Source organism: Corvus kubaryi, unplaced genomic scaffold, assembly GCF_017639235.1.
Source record: "Corvus kubaryi isolate FWS band 111438036 unplaced genomic scaffold, C.kubaryi_AGA036_p1.0 37172, whole genome shotgun sequence".
Classification (NCBI taxonomy): domain Eukaryota; kingdom Metazoa; phylum Chordata; class Aves; order Passeriformes; family Corvidae; genus Corvus; species Corvus kubaryi.
The window spans coordinates 1,291,051-1,308,777 of NW_024581047.1; the positions used below are offsets into that span (position 1 = coordinate 1,291,051).

General features: G+C 42.0%; 2 protein-coding genes across 3 annotated transcripts; both read right to left on the reverse strand.

The window, feature by feature from the left end:
• Positions 1 to 5,634: 5,634 nt before the first annotated feature.
• Positions 5,635 to 10,996, reverse strand: PSMA4 (proteasome 20S subunit alpha 4). The gene is made up of 8 exons (XM_042021826.1): positions 10,920 to 10,996; positions 10,663 to 10,705; positions 9,742 to 9,904; positions 8,347 to 8,424; positions 8,029 to 8,117; positions 7,052 to 7,182; positions 6,713 to 6,836; positions 5,635 to 6,280 (listed from the first exon to the last, which is right to left on the reverse strand). Exons 1-8 carry the CDS (start codon positions 10,920 to 10,922, stop codon positions 6,126 to 6,128), a joined length of 786 nt encoding a protein of 261 aa, XP_041877760.1. The 5' UTR covers positions 10,923 to 10,996; the 3' UTR covers positions 5,635 to 6,125.
• Positions 10,920 to 17,172, reverse strand: HYKK (hydroxylysine kinase). 2 transcript variants are annotated; one of them, XM_042021825.1, is made up of 7 exons: positions 16,829 to 17,172; positions 16,641 to 16,720; positions 16,006 to 16,343; positions 15,095 to 15,237; positions 13,051 to 13,234; positions 11,928 to 12,391; positions 10,920 to 11,002 (listed from the first exon to the last, which is right to left on the reverse strand). In XM_042021825.1, the coding sequence occupies exons 3-6, from the start codon at positions 16,334 to 16,336 to the stop codon at positions 11,928 to 11,930; spliced, it is 1,122 nt and encodes a 373-aa protein (XP_041877759.1). In that variant the 5' UTR covers positions 16,337 to 16,343; positions 16,641 to 16,720; positions 16,829 to 17,172; the 3' UTR covers positions 10,920 to 11,002. The 2 variants fall into 2 exon arrangements, with proteins under 2 accessions (XP_041877759.1, XP_041877758.1); XM_042021824.1 differs by lacking the exon at positions 10,920 to 11,002 and having other exon boundaries at positions 11,853 to 12,391.
• Positions 17,173 to 17,727: the final 555 nt, after the last annotated feature.

Below are 17,727 nucleotides of genomic sequence, written 5' to 3' on the forward strand. Positions count from 1 at the left end.
CCCACTGCTGGCCTCCCCCGCGCCGCCCCTCCGGGCCGTGAGGCGCGGTGCGGGAGCCGGTGTGCCGAAGGAGCTCCCCGGCAGGTACCGCGGGGAAAAGGCGGCAGCGCTGCACCCACAGGCTCGGCCCCCCGTGCCCGTCCCGCAGCCCGGGAGCGGTTCCTGCCGAGGCCGAGCAGGTGCCCGCTGAGCGGGGCCGGGGCCGCTGTCCCGCGCGGCGGCAGCTGCAGTGCCAGCACTAAATAACTCCGGCACATCCACCCGGCCAACGCCTGCTGCTTCTGCACCGTGGTTTTGGGAGGGTACAAGTGTAAGTGACTTCTAGCGAAAAAAATAACTTTTAATTTCCATTCCATATGAAACACTCAGTAGGGTTGGGGTTTTAAAAAAGTTTTTAAATCAGTACGATTTTAAAAGTTTCTAAAGCAGAATATTTCGGAACTTTTAATCTAAAATAGATAAACTGATGCAAGCTAAAAAGACCTAGGATATTTCCACATCTTTAGGTATATTACAGATATACAACATATATAATAAATACTCTGTACAAAATACCACTTTTTTCTATATCAGGTAAACAAAATCTGTTACAAAAGACAACTTTCAACACACAAACTGTGAAATTTAATCAGTGATTTTTCCTAAATCATCCTAATGGAAATGTACAGTGTACACGTTGCCACAAAAAAAAATAGAAGCAGCTGGCATTAATGCATTTTTTACATCTAAGATAGTGTTTAATATTTTATAGAGAGAAAAGACGTGGAAAGAAGGGCTAAATGACTTTACCGTGTTAATAATCTTCTACATGAAAAATGCAAGATACTGGATTCCTCAGGAAAATGGTCCTTACTTAACTCAAATAATTTTATCAACTTTATACCTTTCTAAAATGAGCATTACCCGAACAGCAATTTCATTAATCATGTTGTCAATTGTCAAAATTCTTTCATACCAGTTGTTCATTTTACAGAAAAACAGTGCATCTCTCAGTGCAAATGGTGATTCTTTTCAATGACTAAAACAGGATACTGGAGCATTTCAACTCCTTTCTTAATTTTTAAACTCATGTTTTTCTGTATTTTTCTGCAGCCATGTTTGGGTTATGCATGTCTGTGCAAGACATAATGCAGTCTGTACAAGCACACAAAAAAAGGGTGCTTACACAGGAGTTTCTTCCAGCATACTTGTAGTGACAGGATGTATTGATTTGAATGCTCTGCAGTAAATATGGTCATTTTATATATTGAGAATCCACTTGTATATGCCGTATCTTCCACAATCAAAATATTTGTGTAAAGGATGCAGCATGACTCTTATTTTGAAATGCTCAGTGTACATGCAGTGGTCAACCTAAGATTGTGTAGTAAATGAAAGATATATTTTAGCCTAAAACAGGGCATAAAGCCCCAGGTTTTTGGTTTTTTTTCTTTATGTGAACAGCAGTTCTGATGTTTTCTGAGTGCTTCAAGAATTACTGGGCAATATTTGTACTGAAATTGCAACTCTGTAGTTTTTGATGGAAGCTGGTTCACTGCTGCGCTGCACCTGGTGTTCCTAACATGAGGTTATCAGGTAAGATCTGTATTTCTGAGCACTGCAGTAGATGCATTTTAGAGCCATAATGTGCCACTACCAATGTTGAACATAGCTGCCACTAGAACGTGCAGGACATAGGAAACTGGTTTTATTACATAACTGTGGATTTGTGTGCAGCTGGGTCCTAACTAGGCAAAACAGATGCTGTAAGATATAAAAGGATTAAACTGTCTGGGTTACATGCCTAACATTTTGCTAAATATTTTATGTAGCATCATCTGGCACACATTAATTATGTTGTATTACTAGTGTTTTAGAAAACAGTAGTTATAAATAAGTAGCTTTTTTTCCTGCTGCTTTGAACTTGGAGCAAAATGTTAATAATATCAGCAGCATGTTAAGTTTAATATTTATCATTAAGCGAAAGCCTAAACAATTACATGAGTAATGCTGTCTTTCAAAGGGCCCTTGTCAGCAGGAGGTGACATCTGAAGGTCCCCACTAAAGTATGCTCTGAGAATCTCCAATAAATTGGCTGATGGCAGCTTTTACTGTGCACTGAAGAGTATTTTAACCGGAAAGCCAAATGCCAAATTAAACACAGATAAAAATAGCCAGCTGCTCAGTTCTATTTGTAAAATAAGAAGGATTCTAAAAACTTTGTGAAGCTGAATTTTCTCCAGATTAAAGCCAGTGAAGGGTACTCTTAGATCCAGTAACTTTAGTGGGTTTTCATATTGTAGTAGAAATAACTGCAATTAAAACTTGAAAATGAGGACAATTTTTACTACAGAAGAACTGTAATGGAAACTACTTTAAAGAAAATGAAAGACATTTAAATAAGTCTTAGAATCTCATCCAGTCTGAAACGAGGTGATTTCTCTCATGTATGAAGTATTTGAGTGCACCAACTTCTTGCCTTACATGTCTTGTATACTTATCTGTGTTACCTATGTATCACATACAGTCCTGTGGCTTCTAAAACCATTGACATCTTTCAATCATTATATTCATTTTCACAACACAGTGGAGAAGTATCATCCCTAATTTTAAGGTTATGAACAGAAAGAATAAATAATTACCTTGGAAATCCATTAAAAAACAGAAGTAGCTGTCAAATTTAACATTGGTAGTCTTTTGTTTTTCATCTTAGTTTGGGTGCTTTTGTATCTGAAAAGTAAAATATTTGGATGAAGAGGAAAGCATACCTAAAAGAGGTCATATAACAAGCAGTCTTGGAAGTTAATTTGACTTTATTTGAACAGAATACAGTCACCTAGAAAATAAGCTAACTATTTTTAAACACTGACAGATGCAAGAGACAGCACAGGTAATTACTGGAGAAGCGGTAGTTTCATTATCTCTAAACTACTTAGAATAACAAACCACATTACAATTCCTTAGGACAATCTATTTGTGAATATTTGCATACTTGCCCTAACAAGTTCTATCATGCACTCAAGTGAGATATAAGCTATCCAGTTTTTTAAGCTTACAAACATCATATTATGCAAACAATTTTAAGTAAATACTTTTTACCTAATTTGAAAAATCTGTCACCTTCCACAGCACCACATGAAGTTCTTGTTTTAAAATAACATTAAATCCACAGCAATAGCTAAATATTTTAAATACTTATGTAATACACTGTAAACTCTACGTAAACACTACGTACACCAAAAAAACATACAAAGAACAGGAAGATCATTTTGATTAGCAAAGATACCTCAAATGTATCGCCAGAATCATTTTTTCTGTTCTTACGACTTATCCCCAAACCACTCCCAGAAAAGGCACAGTTGGTGGTGATTTTTTTTTTTTTTTTTTTTTAAACACACAAAGCCAGAATCAACACAGTAGGCCAATGCAGTCAAATACTGCTCTTATTTCCAGGAGGAACAGGTAAGGAACTTGCATTAGTGTCCGGATGGCTCAGGAAGATTCTAATCATGAAAGATCTCCAGCATCTGCTTACTGCCCTAGGCTCAAATGCAGAAAAGAATCACAAATTAAATTTAGGTTCGGAGAACTTGGCTGTACATCTTGGACATGACTGCCAGCTAGAGTTACTTGCCTATTCCAAGGCAGTACTGAGGCTCAGCTCACAATCAGCTATTAATGGCACTCAGGAGAGATGATAGTTTTTAAAATTAAATTGGTAATTACTGTTCAAAGATTATACTCATAAAGTATTAGACAATACTTCCACTTTATGCAAACAAAACCTTTAAATAAATAATCTTTTAAAATTTATCACAATGCTTCAATACATTATGCAGTACAGTTCAGAATATTAAAGTCATTCCAACTTTTTATTATGACAGTATCTAAAAAAGTTCTCCTTTACCAGCAAATGGTGCCATATTTGGCAAAGAAATGGTATTGTTAATTCTTTAAACCAAGATATGCATATATGAGTTATCCCCATTTTGTTAGAAAAAGATGCATTTAAGAAAAATATTTTAGTAAGTCTATATTCTAAGCTATCTGATAATACTTACACTACTACACTAAACGAACTGCCTTTTATGGACTATATACATTGATGAACACAAGTTCAGATGCTCTTAAGTTTCCTAGAAGACAGAAAGCATTGCTGGAATCTATCACTTATTGTTGCAAGTAATCTTTGAAAAGTGAGAAAAAACTCCATTTTGGGATTGCTGCTTTTAGAGCATATTCCAAATACCTGTATAACCATCATCCAGAAATCTGCAAAAGATGCTGATATATTGCATTCATGGTATCAAAAAATAGAAAGATTGAGCACTGGATTTCTACATAAAAATGGAGCTTGAGGTATTTATACAATCCTTTATAATGGAGATTAAATATTACCCATTGCATGTTGTCTGCAACTATTCAGGACTTGTTACACAAAATACCATTCCTATGTTGTTATTTGGAAGACCTACTGTTGCACAAGGTGTAAGTTAATTAAAGTCAGTTGAACTTTCATTAGCTATAAAATTTGAGTATTAACAAAGTGCTGTCTAAGTTCAGTGCAAAAGACTAAAGCAATTGGTCTGCACCAAGACTTAGATAATGACCAAGCAGGTCCTGCAAAGAACCCACAGCCTCCCTCTCTGTACAGAGGCTGCCAGAGTGAGTGCAGGACAACTACACAAGCTGCAGCACAGACATCTCCAGTCAGATTCCTTCCCTCTGTTCTCAACAGTGACTCTTCAGCAGTGAACTCAAAAATGGGTTTAGTCAAGAGAAAGGGTCATTTCTGGCCATGTTGACAAAGTACATTTTAGTCAAAAATGTCTGAGATGGATTAAAACCAACAAAACACTGTTTAGAGTCACTCAGTTTCTTTAAATAGTCATATTAAATCCTGTATACATCAGGTATCCTTTGGGGCAAGAAAACCAAACCAAACCAACCAACCTACAAGATCAATACAATCCAGGGTGGGCACAAATGGGCTGGATCACCACTGTCATAGTTTGAAATTCAGCAAGACCTCACATTTAAGCATGTCACTCAGGCTTTTCACTTTGCTTTTGGTATCTGCATGGGTGCACAGTAATTTTCAGTAACTTGTTTTCATTTCTTTTGTTCACTCCAGATGATTTTTTTTTCAGAAAGAGATTTTTGCTAATCTGACAATCATACTGTTTTGCATTCAGTATAGGGGCAAGCTGGACAAAAACTACTATAATTTCCAATTCATACACAATTATGATTTCTTGGTGGTTAACTGATTAGTTTTCTTGACTGGTGCGTCAGAGAAAGGAACCAGATTCACTGGGGAAGTATCAGCAACACTACACTAAATATAAAACATCTCAATTTCCTTTCAGGATAAAACGTGAAATAGTCAACATGGTCTAAAATCATGCACTATTTTACTTACCTATTTGTATTTTGACAAGATAAAACATTTTCACGTGGCCTTTGTAAAATGTCTTTCTAGTTTGTGTGAATATAACTAGTGTTGTATGATTAATTCCTTAGAAAACACATGCACTTGTGAAGGCTATGATAAACTGAACACATTTGCTACAGGGCATTTTTAAAACACTACTGCTTGCAAGACCATCAGTTTGACAGAGCCTGCTATAGAACAAAATAGGCCAAAACTAAAACTTGGCATGCCAGCACACTTTAATTCCGTATTTGTGAAATGACTTTTCAAACTTAGGAGCTCTTTTCACTACCTTAAAAGGAAAACCCACACATACACATGAAATTCTAACAATTCTAACACCATATTTGTTCTTTACCAACTAGCATATACCTTGTTTTAATGGTTTAAAGCAATTAAATTCCTCAAGATTGTGCATATCCAGGCATTACTGAGGAAATAAAGACACTCATCACTATTCTTCTTAAATTTTATTCCATAATAAAAAATAGAAGATGAAAGAAAGAGTGTTCAAGAATTAAAGCAATTATTGGTCAATGTAAGGAGCAGTAAACTAATTATCTAAATGATGACTAAGGACCTGGTTCATCAAAACTAATTCTGGGTCCTCCATGGCATAGTTGTAGGTTGTAGGCTTCTACAGAACAGAAATCCAGATTATCTTTTGCTGAAGCAGGTCCTTTATTATCTAGAGAACACTTGATTTCATATACTATTTATCCTTCTCTTTTTGTTCTTTCTCCTTCTTTTCACGTTCAGCTTTTGCTTCCTCCTCCTCATGTTGTTTTATCAATTGTTCCACCTCCTTTTGCTTCAGAACCCTTATTACTGTCTTTCCGTTCTCTCTTGTCAGTGTTGCAATTTCAACTGAAACACATGGAACAGACAGCAGCATTTAGGCAGAGCAATCATCAGCAGGGCAAGGTTTGAGATTATAAGTGACAGTGAGGCAGAAGGCTCCAATCCTCCCTCTGCCAAGCAGCCTGGCTGGAGGCAGCCACCCGCAGTCCCCTCCTGCAGCAGAACACAGCAGCAGGGTAGCTCCTCTCAGGGGTTCTGCTCCCAGACACACAGGCATTTCAATCCCCAAACTGCAGCCTCACCTCTGCAGCTGGCCAACAGGGATCATCCTGGACTAAGCTATCTGAATGCCTCTTAGGCTAAGGCTGAGAACTGCTGCATCTTCTAAAAATGGGTTTTTTTGTGACAACTAAAACTCCAGGAGCCACATCTGGAATATGTGCACTCACTGTTCCCTTTGTTTAAGCAGAGGGTGCCGTCCCATCAGCGAACGCTCACCTTTCTCAGCAGAGAGCTTGCTGACATCCATGGTTTTGTTTAGAACCTTAATGGCCAATGCCAGGGCAGTCTTTAAGGTCATTTCCCCTTCTTTGTAGTCTTGCTTCAGCATTGACACAGCTGCCTGTAAATGTCACAGAAATTAAAATGGTGTCTTTGGGCAATCAACCAAACAGTTGGGGTTCTGCCAGATAATACTAACACATGAGTTAACAGCAGCATTTCTACAATTACCTATAAATCTCTCCTGCACTAATAATCAACAATTCAGCTTAATTAATACAGTACAATTTACACTTTTTAACTTGTCTTTTTGAGAAGAAAACACCCAGAACTTACAGCACTGTTATTCCCAATGCATGTGGCTTTCCACCCTCCATAATTTCCACTAGGATCACTTTGATACAGCTGAAATCCATAATGCTTATCCCAGCCAATGTAGAGCAATGAAACACCAAAAGGACGTTTTCCTGTTGAAAAGAAGGCTATTAGCAACCTAAATTTAGTAACAAGATTGGTCGTGACAATTACTTTCTTTGATTTCGTTTTTCAATCTATTCCTGTGAACTAGGATTTAACAGAGAGTTCTGCACTTCTGTTGCTTGAGATAAGCACGCCAGCATTTCTTTCTAAGTCACGGGGTGGGAGGCAGCGGAGGTTTATTCCATTTAACCTTAAGAGCAGCTCATTTGTGTCTCCACAAATTGTAATTTATCATCTCAGGACTTCAAATCACAATTTAGTATTTCAAGTATGTAGCTTAGCTGTTAAAGCATTTAACTTAGCAGTGTCAAAAGCCAGGTAGTTAAAATTCTCTCCCACTACATATATGTAAAACAACAGAATCATCAGTTCACATACTAAGGAACACTACTTACAATATCATTTTCTAATATGTTGCTTGAGCCACAGAAATAATATTTTTTTTTAAGTGTACAATATTGATATCACTACATACAGCCTTGCTTTTGATTCATTGTGCCATTACGCTGGATAGGCCCAAAATGTTGAAAGGTTGCCTAAACAATTCTCTGCTGGTCTTTTGAAGGTATTCATTAAATGGAAGAGCAGTCAAAGCATTCTATGCAATGGCCCAGCATCTCAGCCATCAATTTCCCGAGCAATAAAAAGTAGAAGCCTCAGCAGCAAAAAACAGTAACCATGACTACCCATTCCCCTCTTAAATTATTTTTTTCTAAGCATAACTTTTTAAACAGAATTCACTAGGACTGTCCGCAGACTTAGATCCTTCATATTATGTAAGAGAATTGTTCTTGAGACATTTAGTAACACAATGATTCATCACACTTCATTACCTCCAAACTGTGTATAAGCCTGCTTGATATCACACAGTGCTGTTACTAGTTGTTCACAAGGAATGGGCTCTTGATACTGTAACAAATACCTAATATCAAAGAAGAAAAATACCAGGTTTCAAAACTTGTTTTGCTGACCATATCCTGTATCACATTTAAGAGGAAACAAGTTCCTAAGTTAAAGCCTCTTTGATCTAGCTGTTCTATTTCAATCTACTTCTGATCTACTAATGCATGTTCATTCTGATCAAATGCATAAAGAGAGCTGAATGTGACAGCACAGGCAAGTGAAACCATGTTAGCTGTCAGCAGACCTACCTCTGTGCAATCAGTCTCAGCTCATTTGTTAGAACATTGGCATCTGAAGTTATTCCTGCAACACTGCAAGCCATATCCCTGCAAGAAAAGCATACAAATTAACTGAATTCCTGTCAATCTCCAACCAACAGTCAGGTCTTTATACAGGGATTCAAGCAGAGCACCTACTGTCGGGCTTTTCTGATAAAACTACACAGCTGCCATACAAAACAGGTTAATCAGCTCCTGCCTTTAGGGTACACCAGAAATATCCGTAACCTTTTGCTAAAAGCAAAGGTGGACAGCAAAAGTCAGCGAGTCAGTATATTAGTTATACATACAGTTCTGAGAAGAGGGTTGTGCCAAGGATGATTAAATTCTGAGTGGCTTTACAAGAGCCATTAGGCACATACAGGTGCCTCTCAGGAGGCCACCTGACACAGCACACCACAACACCAAAGGAGCCACACAGATGTGACAGGCCTTCAGTGGGAGTTGCTGGCTGACACATGGCATCTGTGTAACTGAAACTTAGTGGTCTTGATAGGACCCTAAGAAAAATAAGCACTTCAATGCTTGATTGTTTTGTTAGCTCTTAATTTAGAATCTCTTTAGCTCAATCTGATATGCTACAAAGCTTTCACTACACAAAAAGGATTCGTGAAATTACGAATTTTCCAAAAGATGGAAGGGCTGTTTTAGGTGACTACTCCAGTGTGCTATTACACTGCCTCCTTGAAAATCCAGCACTTCTTCCTGCCATTCTAGATGCTTTCAAGATCAGTGTGGAATAGGAAGCTGACAGGATGGAAAACTATTTGTGTTTCATGTGCAGCTTTTGTCAAGGATGAAGCTCTACCTCCCTTGCTACAAGAAAGCACAATCCATAAAACTCCTTGCTCTGACATCACAAATTTAACTTCCAGGAGCTAGAAAGGAAATGGTAATAGAAAGACATTTTATCTCTGCAACAATTATGGCAAAGAAGCCTAAGGCATGTTTTACCCAGTTATCTTGTTCTTTTTGAGTCACCAAAGAAAAACAGAGACATAGAAGGTGAGCTGAAATAGCATGGTAATTTTTGTGGGCATTCTTTATTCTGCCTCCCAATGGCATTTTGTAAAACTGGTATTTCCCAGTTTTTTTAAATGCTAAAATACCATTACTTTGTATCGTGTAGTACCAACAAACAAGCTATTCCACCTAGAAAATTCTCCTAGAGATAAAAATACAAACCAGCAATACTTCTACTTTAGAAGAACTACTGAAGTGAACAATGACGAAATAGTCCTACTTGTCTAAAACGCCAAACAAAAAGATTATTAACAGTTCAAATAAAATAAGACCAGGTTATGTGCTAATCAGTGCTTTGTGGCTAATAACATCACTGGACATTTAACCATCATTTCAACTTACTCATTAAGTTTGTATATTTTCTCTGAGAAAAACACTTCATCAAGAAGCTTGTGAATGTTGCGCCTCTCTGCTGCCAGCAGAACTCCATCATTTGCTAGAATTCCCAGGCAAGTGCCTGCATGCCCGATGGCTTCCATTGCATATTCAACCTGGTACAGGCGACCTGGGAAAGGATTGAAATTCCTATCATCAAAAAATGACACTGAACAAGACCAACTACACAAGGTGACTTAAAATTACAAGAATCTGACAAGTGCTCATTGTACCATCTACTCTTACTTCTTCAGTGTGTTACCAGTCAATAGAAAATTAACTGGCTGAAAAGGAGGGAGTCAGAGAAGGAAAATAAGGTAATACTGGACATGGCCACTGGGGAGAAAAACCCTTTCTATTAAAAAAAAAAGAAAAAAGAAAAAATTTAAAGAGCTCTCCGCTGCAGTAAAATGAGCCAAGACAAATTTTCAATAAACAAAGAAAATATTTAATATTGGACTTCTTGAGTTTATCCCATCTAAGTAGTAAGAAAACATGGTTTGTACGTACTTGTTTCAGCATGTGCAAGAGTAACAAGGAGAGGTGTGATTGCACCAGCAGGTTATTATCCATTCTCAGGGGACCATACTCATAACCCATACTCATAACCATACTCAAACAAAAGATAAATGGTTATTTCAAAAACATGGCAGGTGATATTATTAATGGTACAAGGTCTCATTATTGCTTCAATTAGAACGAATTTGAAAGTGCCCACTTTGGACCCTTGTTGTTCCTACAGAACTGGGTGTGGGTAAATATGATTTCTGTAACTTATATTCAGACAGAAACATGCTTCAAACCACCCTTTGTGCAAGTGTTTTGATAGTTTTGAGAAGATGGATAGAACAGTCAGAATTTACTGAAAAGTGTCGGGTTAAAAAATACCTTCCGGAGAAAATATGGTAGTTCTGGAGTCGTATCTTCGAGACTGTAAAAGGAATAGCTCAGTAAGTATCACCAGTCTCCTGTCACCAACGCTCTAAAGCCCCTGTATAACAGACCCACCCACTCGGTGACCAGGCTGGTCACTGATGCCCGCAGCCCAGCCCCTGCAGTGTGACCGCCGCCCGCCGCCCCCGCCCGGGCCGTGACTCGGCAGGACCCGCGGCTCAGCAAAGCCCCTGGGAAGGCGGGTCACTCACCATGGTGCCGGGGACGCCCCGCGGGCAGAGAGCAGCGGGCCGGCAGGAGGGCACGGGAACCGGCACGGGAACCGGCACTGGGTCTGCAAGAGAGCACAGGGCACGTGAACCGGGAACCCCGGGAGCCGGCACCGAGCGCACCCCGGCACAGCCCCAGGGGGCGCTGCCGCCCGCCTCCCGCGCCCGCACTGCACAGTCATCCTCAGCGCGGCGGAGTGCGAGGGCCGCGCCGCCTTCCGCACCGCGCAGAGACACGTCCGCGCCCCATCGCCCACCCGCCGCCCGTCCTCACTCACGGCGGGCCGGAAGGAACCGATAGGCCGGGCGGGGGAGGGGCCGAGGCCCGGCCGGCGGGCAAGAACCGGGCGCTGCGGCCGCGCCCGAATCTTCACCGCCGCGCCGGAAATGGCCGCCTCGCCTGCGCGGTGCTGCGTGCCGGCCTGGGGCGGGGCTTGCGCCCGTCCCTCTCGCCGCGGGGCGGGGCTGGCGCGCATCGTCCGCTGCGTGACGTGCGCGTGCCCGCGCTCCCCCGAAAGGAGCGGGAAACGGCTCCCCCGGACCTGTGAGGGCAGGTAGTGGTCACACCACACCCCCGGTGTGAGGGCAGGTAGTGGTCACACCACACCCCCGGTGTGAGGGCGAGTAACAGCCCTGCTCCCGCCCTGTGAGGGCAGGTAGTGGTCACACCACACCCCCGGTGTGAGGGCAGGTAGTGGTCACACCACACCCCCGGTGTGAGGGCGAGTAACAGCCCTGCTCCCGCCCTGTGAGGGCAGGTAAGGGTCACACCACACCCCCGGCGTGAGGGCGGGTAACGGCCACGCCCCAGTGCCCGCCGTGAGGGCGGTAATGGCTTCCTCTCCCGCTTCTCTGCCAGGGGGACGAGCCTGGCCCGGCCCCTGCCCGCAGAAACAGCGCGGGGGACGCGCCCCATTCAGCCCGGGCAGCGCTGCCTTTATTGCCTTTATTCAGTCCAGTGTCACCCTCAGCACCTCAGCGGCCACGGACCTACGGGGCAGGTGCGTGGTGCATGTACGCCTGGGCAGTCTCAAACCACGTCTTCTCCACAGCTTCCTGGCCCACTTCGAACATTGTCATCAAATGTTTCCAACCAGTTTTGGCTGTGATTGTGAGGTACTCCTTGTTTTCCGGGTACAGCAGAGCCGTGTGGGCAGCAATGACGAGGGACTGTGCAAACCTCCCACTCACCAGGAGGAAGAGGGCACCTCTCTCCTCGACGGTGAGTGGCACAACACTCTCAAACCCTGCGAGAACATGTCCCCCAACGCTCAGAGGGTCTGGGCTCTCAATCATCATGTACATGATGGCTATCGCAACCTCAAACACGTAATACCCATAACTCATGTCGCTGAAGTCCAGGATGCCAGACACTCTGTACTGGGGGTTCTCCAGGGAAGCAGAACTAGAGTCTACTAGAATGTTGTGGTCATTAAGGTCGCCGTGATTGATACCTAAACACAGAAGAAATAGAAAAAGTATTTAATAATTATTAAACAGCTGAAACAGCTTTGAGAAGATGCACATCAAACTAACACTCGAGTACAAAACCACACTAGTCCCTTGCAGCATCAAGTGCTGCCTTTCACACCTTTACTGCTTCCCATGAACCTCCACTGCACTGCCAGATGACTGACAGCAATGGGTAAGAGGGAGTGTTACAAGATCTCACTCCAGGCTGGTGTGACCTGCAATACACTACGTGTTTGCAAATGCACAATAGTACTTTCCAACTGTAGAACTGTCACATCATCATCATCAGTATCAATGTCAATTGAATTCCAAAAATATGATTAAGTACTTATATGGGCCTTTTTTACAGTAGTACTGTATTCCATATATATTTAGAAAGCTGATATAACAGCATGAAAATCATAGCCTTAAGTGGGAGCAAACTCATCAGAAACAAAGAATTGATCCTGACTAGACGGAACATTCCTCTTGGCTTACTCTGTGCTGTGCACATTCAGCACAATATTTGTCCAAGTCTAAGCTAGGGAAAAGAGATATACTTTGTTTGCCATTTTTGTTTTCCTTTTCCACAGACCTAAAGTCCTGTAAGAAATTTCTGTGTCTCAGTTCAACATAATTACAATAAGAATAAAATACTCACAGGCTCGGAAACTGCTTAGCTTGGGTATTACTTTGCCTTTAAACTGCTCAATAACTTGCTCCACCACTGCACGGTATTTGTTCTGGCCCAAGGCATAAATGTACTGATCTAGAAGAGGAACATTTGCCAGGTTCCAAATGAACTGACCTCGATGCAGACTTTTGACTGATGGGTGCTGGAATTTCTTTGGAAAAAGCACACAATAATGTAGGCCATAAGAAAAAAATGCTGACTTCATGATTAAAGGGCTTGATTCAAAACCCCTATTAATTATAACAGGTTTCTAATAAGACTGAGAAACACTATGACTTGGACTATTGCTTTAATAGTAAAGAGTAAAAAATAACCTGAAGAATGATTAAGGCAAGCATCTTAGTATCTACATACAGCCTGAATGGCTTTTTCCCCATGTTTTAGGTACAAAGGTTATCTTAAGTAATTTGTCATTTTAATAATCTAAAATTGCTGTTGACTGTCCATAGGGTGACATTATGTGGCAACTTTGAGCCTCTGCCAAGGTCAGAGTCCCCCTCTGGCAGAGCTCAGCCTGCACAGCTGGTGCTGCAGAAAGCTGTGGGAGCACCAGAGACAGAAAACCTGCCAGTGTGCTGGGAACAGGCATACTCTGTGCTTTTAAAGGTGAGACCTTTGGGGGACAAGCCTTAGGAACAGCTGGTGTGTGAAAAATCCTGAGCACAGTAGTTTATGGAGACACTGACCATGGCTTTGTTCTTATGGAAATTTGCCTTTGTACATCCAGGTCTCGCTACTTTAAACAAACAAGGTCCTTGACCTTTCTCTCACTAGCAAATGGAAGAGATGGTTTGGAAAGTGACATTCAGAGGGGAAAAGCATCTCTCCCACTGCACATCCCATGCTTATCTTGGACTCCTCAGATGCTTATTAAGGTTACCTCTGGGCCAGATTTGATCAGTGCATAGGGCAAATAAAAAAAAGCTTCCCACAAGAGTAGCTGGCTTCCTTTTAAGAAAAAACCCAAAAACTATGCTTGTAATTAAGGCTCTTAAAGATCACTAAATGGTAGTCAAAAGTGGACAGCGTATGAACAGGTGAAGAACAAGATTGAGCCTAAACCACCTTGGTGGATGATAATCCATATGTTAAGGGAATAAAGAGCCTTTTCCATCAGAATTGCTTCTCATTAACTACTTCCTCCTTGGCAGGACGAGTCACAGGCATATTTTGAGACTTATTTTAATTATAAGAGTGTGACCAGTGTGTAAGAAGGCAACAGTAAGTTATCTTCCCCAACTGAAAAATGCTCCTGTAATTTAAGAATATGGTTAGTAAAACTGGCAATTCACATTTCATAACTGTCTGAAGCTGGTAGCCAGAACATGAGAAGAAAAGGTTAATGAAAGGTTAATAAATAATGTGAGTTCTTTCATGCATCAAACTTAATTACTGGCTGATTGATCAGCCTTATTGTCCCGTATAACTACAGAGTAAAGACAGAACTTATTCTGCACTAAAACTATTTAAGTGGAAGCAATGCAAATGAGAAGTGTCACAGATCCCTGTTTGTTGGCACAGCTGGCACTGTAGGGAGGGTACCAGCTGCTACCAATGTGAAATGGTCACATTGCTAATGATGAGGAGAAAGTCAACAAGTCAAAAGGAATTCAAAGTAATAGATCAGCCAGCTGTGCACTATGCAAAAATCCTTTAAAACAAGCTTGGCATTCTTCTAATACAAGATCCCTAGGGTTCATTCTCCTCTATTTGCCAGGTTTGAAACACTAACAGGTGAGCTTTGCATAAGTAAAAAGAACTCCTTATCTCTCTGTGGTACAAAAATGCATTGCAGAAGGATCATCAGTACCAAGTCACTTGCCATGTACTTGGAGAAAGGCTTTAAGTAGCAGCCAGCTCGGAGGCTGGCACCTGAGCCATGAATCAAACTGACATCTGCAGTCACCAACTTGCATTGTGCAGGTCAGAAAAGCAGGCAGCAAGCACGTGAGCGAATACTGAAGAGACATTGATTAAGAGAGAAGTCTGAGGCTGAAGCATGAGAACTCACCTCTGAGAGCACTTTATCCACCCTGGCAGCGAACTTCCCGATCTCATACAGAATCTGAGCATTGGTAGCAATTTTTGCTACTGGTGTACCTGGCAGGTAAGTCAGCAGTCTGACCACGTACTTCTTGCTCCCAGGTCTAGTATCTGACAAGGACACATGCAGTCAGTCACTCCGATATGTGCTATTGAGTATTAATTAATGCAAGAGGCAAAAAACGTTTATCCCAGTATAGAAGTTGTCAGATGTAGCTCATAAAACAGATTTCATGCAAAGATTTGATTTACCAGAATGTTGTATAATAATGTACAAATCTTAACACACTTACAAAATCTATGCTGGATCTTTAGTTCTCGTGCTTGGACCCAACTCAGCACTAGGCAGGGTTCCTACAGTGCCCGCGCACACCCACGTAAAGTTTTGCAGCAGAACAGGTCTCAGGAATCCCAAATGTTGTATGGAAGTTACAGTGACAGTAAAAGCTAAATGCCAACACAATTTTTCTTCCAAACACTTAAAGCAATTTACTCTGGCTTCAGAGATGGGCTAGAACTGTATTTTACACCACTCTGCAGGCAAATAATTTCGAGCACCATGTAGTCAATGAAGCGTTTTTTAACATTTCTTGTGCATGAACACAGACATCAGATAAATGTTTTCTCCAATTTGTTAAACTGAAGTGTTTTCCTAGTTAATTATTACTCTGAGTTGCTTTGCTTCTGGTATTTTAAGTTTGGACTATTATGGCTGGAACACAGGTCACCTGATATATATCCCTACTATTGAAACACAAGCCTAGAGTTTCCCTTTAGCACATACATGGTGTGCCATATAGCAAGCTACTGCCGAGCTAAGGGTGAGAGTGGGCACCTGCTCTCAGGTGCCCACTCTCAAAGGTGCCCACAATGGCTCACCTCCCGACTCCAGAGACAGTATGTTACCATCTTTTGTGAGATAAGGAGTAGGTGAAGGGAAGCCTTCAGCACTGAGAAACATCATGGCCTGGGTCTGCGCTTCAATGAGGTCAGGCTCCTGGCTGTCTTCTGAATTGGTGATTTTGAGGACATACTCATCAGCACCTTCAGCTGAGACACGCACATGGAAGTTCTGATCATCATAGCTGGGGAGTGGCCTGACCCAAGATACCTTCAATCCAAACACCCTGTCAACCAATTCAGCTGCCTCTTTCTCACCAAGTGTTGGTTTGGTCAAGGTCTGGAGTTGACAATCATTTCCAGAAGACATTGTGTCTCTAGGAGAAAAAGAAAAGCTGGATGATCTGATCTGTAATCTGACATCAGAAGCAGTAATCACTGCAAAAAAATACATTCAGCTACTGGAGAAGAGTTTCCCACATTTATTAAACAAGTAAAGAAAACCAACCCCCCTTGCCAGCTCGGGTTTCTTACATCGTAGCTTATGAACTACTTAGGCTGCAGCCACTCCAAAGAAAGACTGTTAGAGAGATGCACTCAGTCTGTTCAGAAGAGCAGGCATGAAAAGCTTATTAACCAAGCTTTTATTATCTCATTTCTAGCAGCAGCCTAACCTGGTATTGTTGATAGGTAGGAATGACTCCCTAAGGAACAGAGTTGCTGAATCCCTGATCAGGAAGTCTTCAATTCGTGCCTGCAAAAGGCAAAAAGTACTTTAGTAAATCATAACGCTAAAGCAGATTAAATCTTTCCGCTTGGTCACGGCCTTCCACATTCCTATGCTAAGAAAGGCAGCACAAACCTGCAGACGCTCGCTCGTCTCCCGCCCGCCCAGCTGCAGGAATCTCGAGCCTCCCCAGACGAGCAACCCTTGGACTCGGCGGGAGCCGCACCAACCTTTGCCCAGCCCGGGGAGGCCGAGGAGCTGCAGAAGCTGCCGTCAGCCGGGGGCCCAGCCAGCCCAGCCCCCACCAGCCCGGTTCTCGGCCGGAGCGCCTTGTGTTCAGCGGAAGGCGGGGCTGCGCCCGCCCTTCCCACCCCGAGCGCGGGCAGGGAGGGCCCAGCGCTGCAGCCGAGCCCGGCCGGAGCCTCCCCGCGGCGCGGGAGCGCTACCCCATGGCACGGGCTTTGTTTTAAAACAGCACGAGAGGGAAGGAAAGCTACGACTTCCTGTCACAAAGGCAGAAGAACACTTAAAAAACCCTGCGCCCACAGCGAGCAGGAGGGAAGACATCCGTTTTATTCTTTTGTTTAAACCCTTTTATCAACACACCAGATAAAAATCTCTGCCAAATGCTTAGCCTGAAGACCACATCTATAAATATATGTAACAAACCTGAAACATCTTGCTCAGGACGTCCTTTAGACTGTCTCAGAGATCAGACTGGGACAATGGATCCAGTCCTAGAAAACTTTACACTTAATGAAAATAATGACAAACTTCAAGATTAATATAGAAATCTCTTCTGAAACTCCGAATGAAAAAAAGAAGTAATCTGTCATAGTTGACGTTCTGCTATGACAGAATTAGGAACCTGAACAAAAAGGAATTTAGGAAAGGCATGCTGAAAAAAACCCAAAACCCTCTCCACACGGCCCGCCCCCCCCCCCCCCAACCGCACTCTAAAGCATCTTGGGTTTAGGTAAATCAGTTAAGAATCTTCTATAACAAAATTTTAGTATTGTTTGTAATATTATGGA

Coding starts and splice junctions, on each gene's coding strand:
- PSMA4 (XM_042021826.1), bottom strand. Junction 9,905..10,662: donor TACCATATTTTCTCCGGAAG/GTATTTTTTAAC, acceptor ATCCTTTCCCAG/GTCGCCTGTACCAGGTTGAA. Junction 6,837..7,051: donor GCATTGGGAATAACAGTGCT/GTAAGTTCTGGG, acceptor TGACATTTACAG/GCAGCTGTGTCAATGCTGAA.
- HYKK (XM_042021825.1), bottom strand. CDS start 16,336: ATGTCTTCTGGAAATGATTGTCAACTCCAGACCTTGACCAAACCAACA. Junction 15,238..16,005: donor ACTGTCTCTGGAGTCGGGAG/GTGAGCCATTGT, acceptor TGTCCTTGTCAG/ATACTAGACCTGGGAGCAAG. Junction 13,235..15,094: donor TGGATAAAGTGCTCTCAGAG/GTGAGTTCTCAT, acceptor CTTTTTCCAAAG/AAATTCCAGCACCCATCAGT.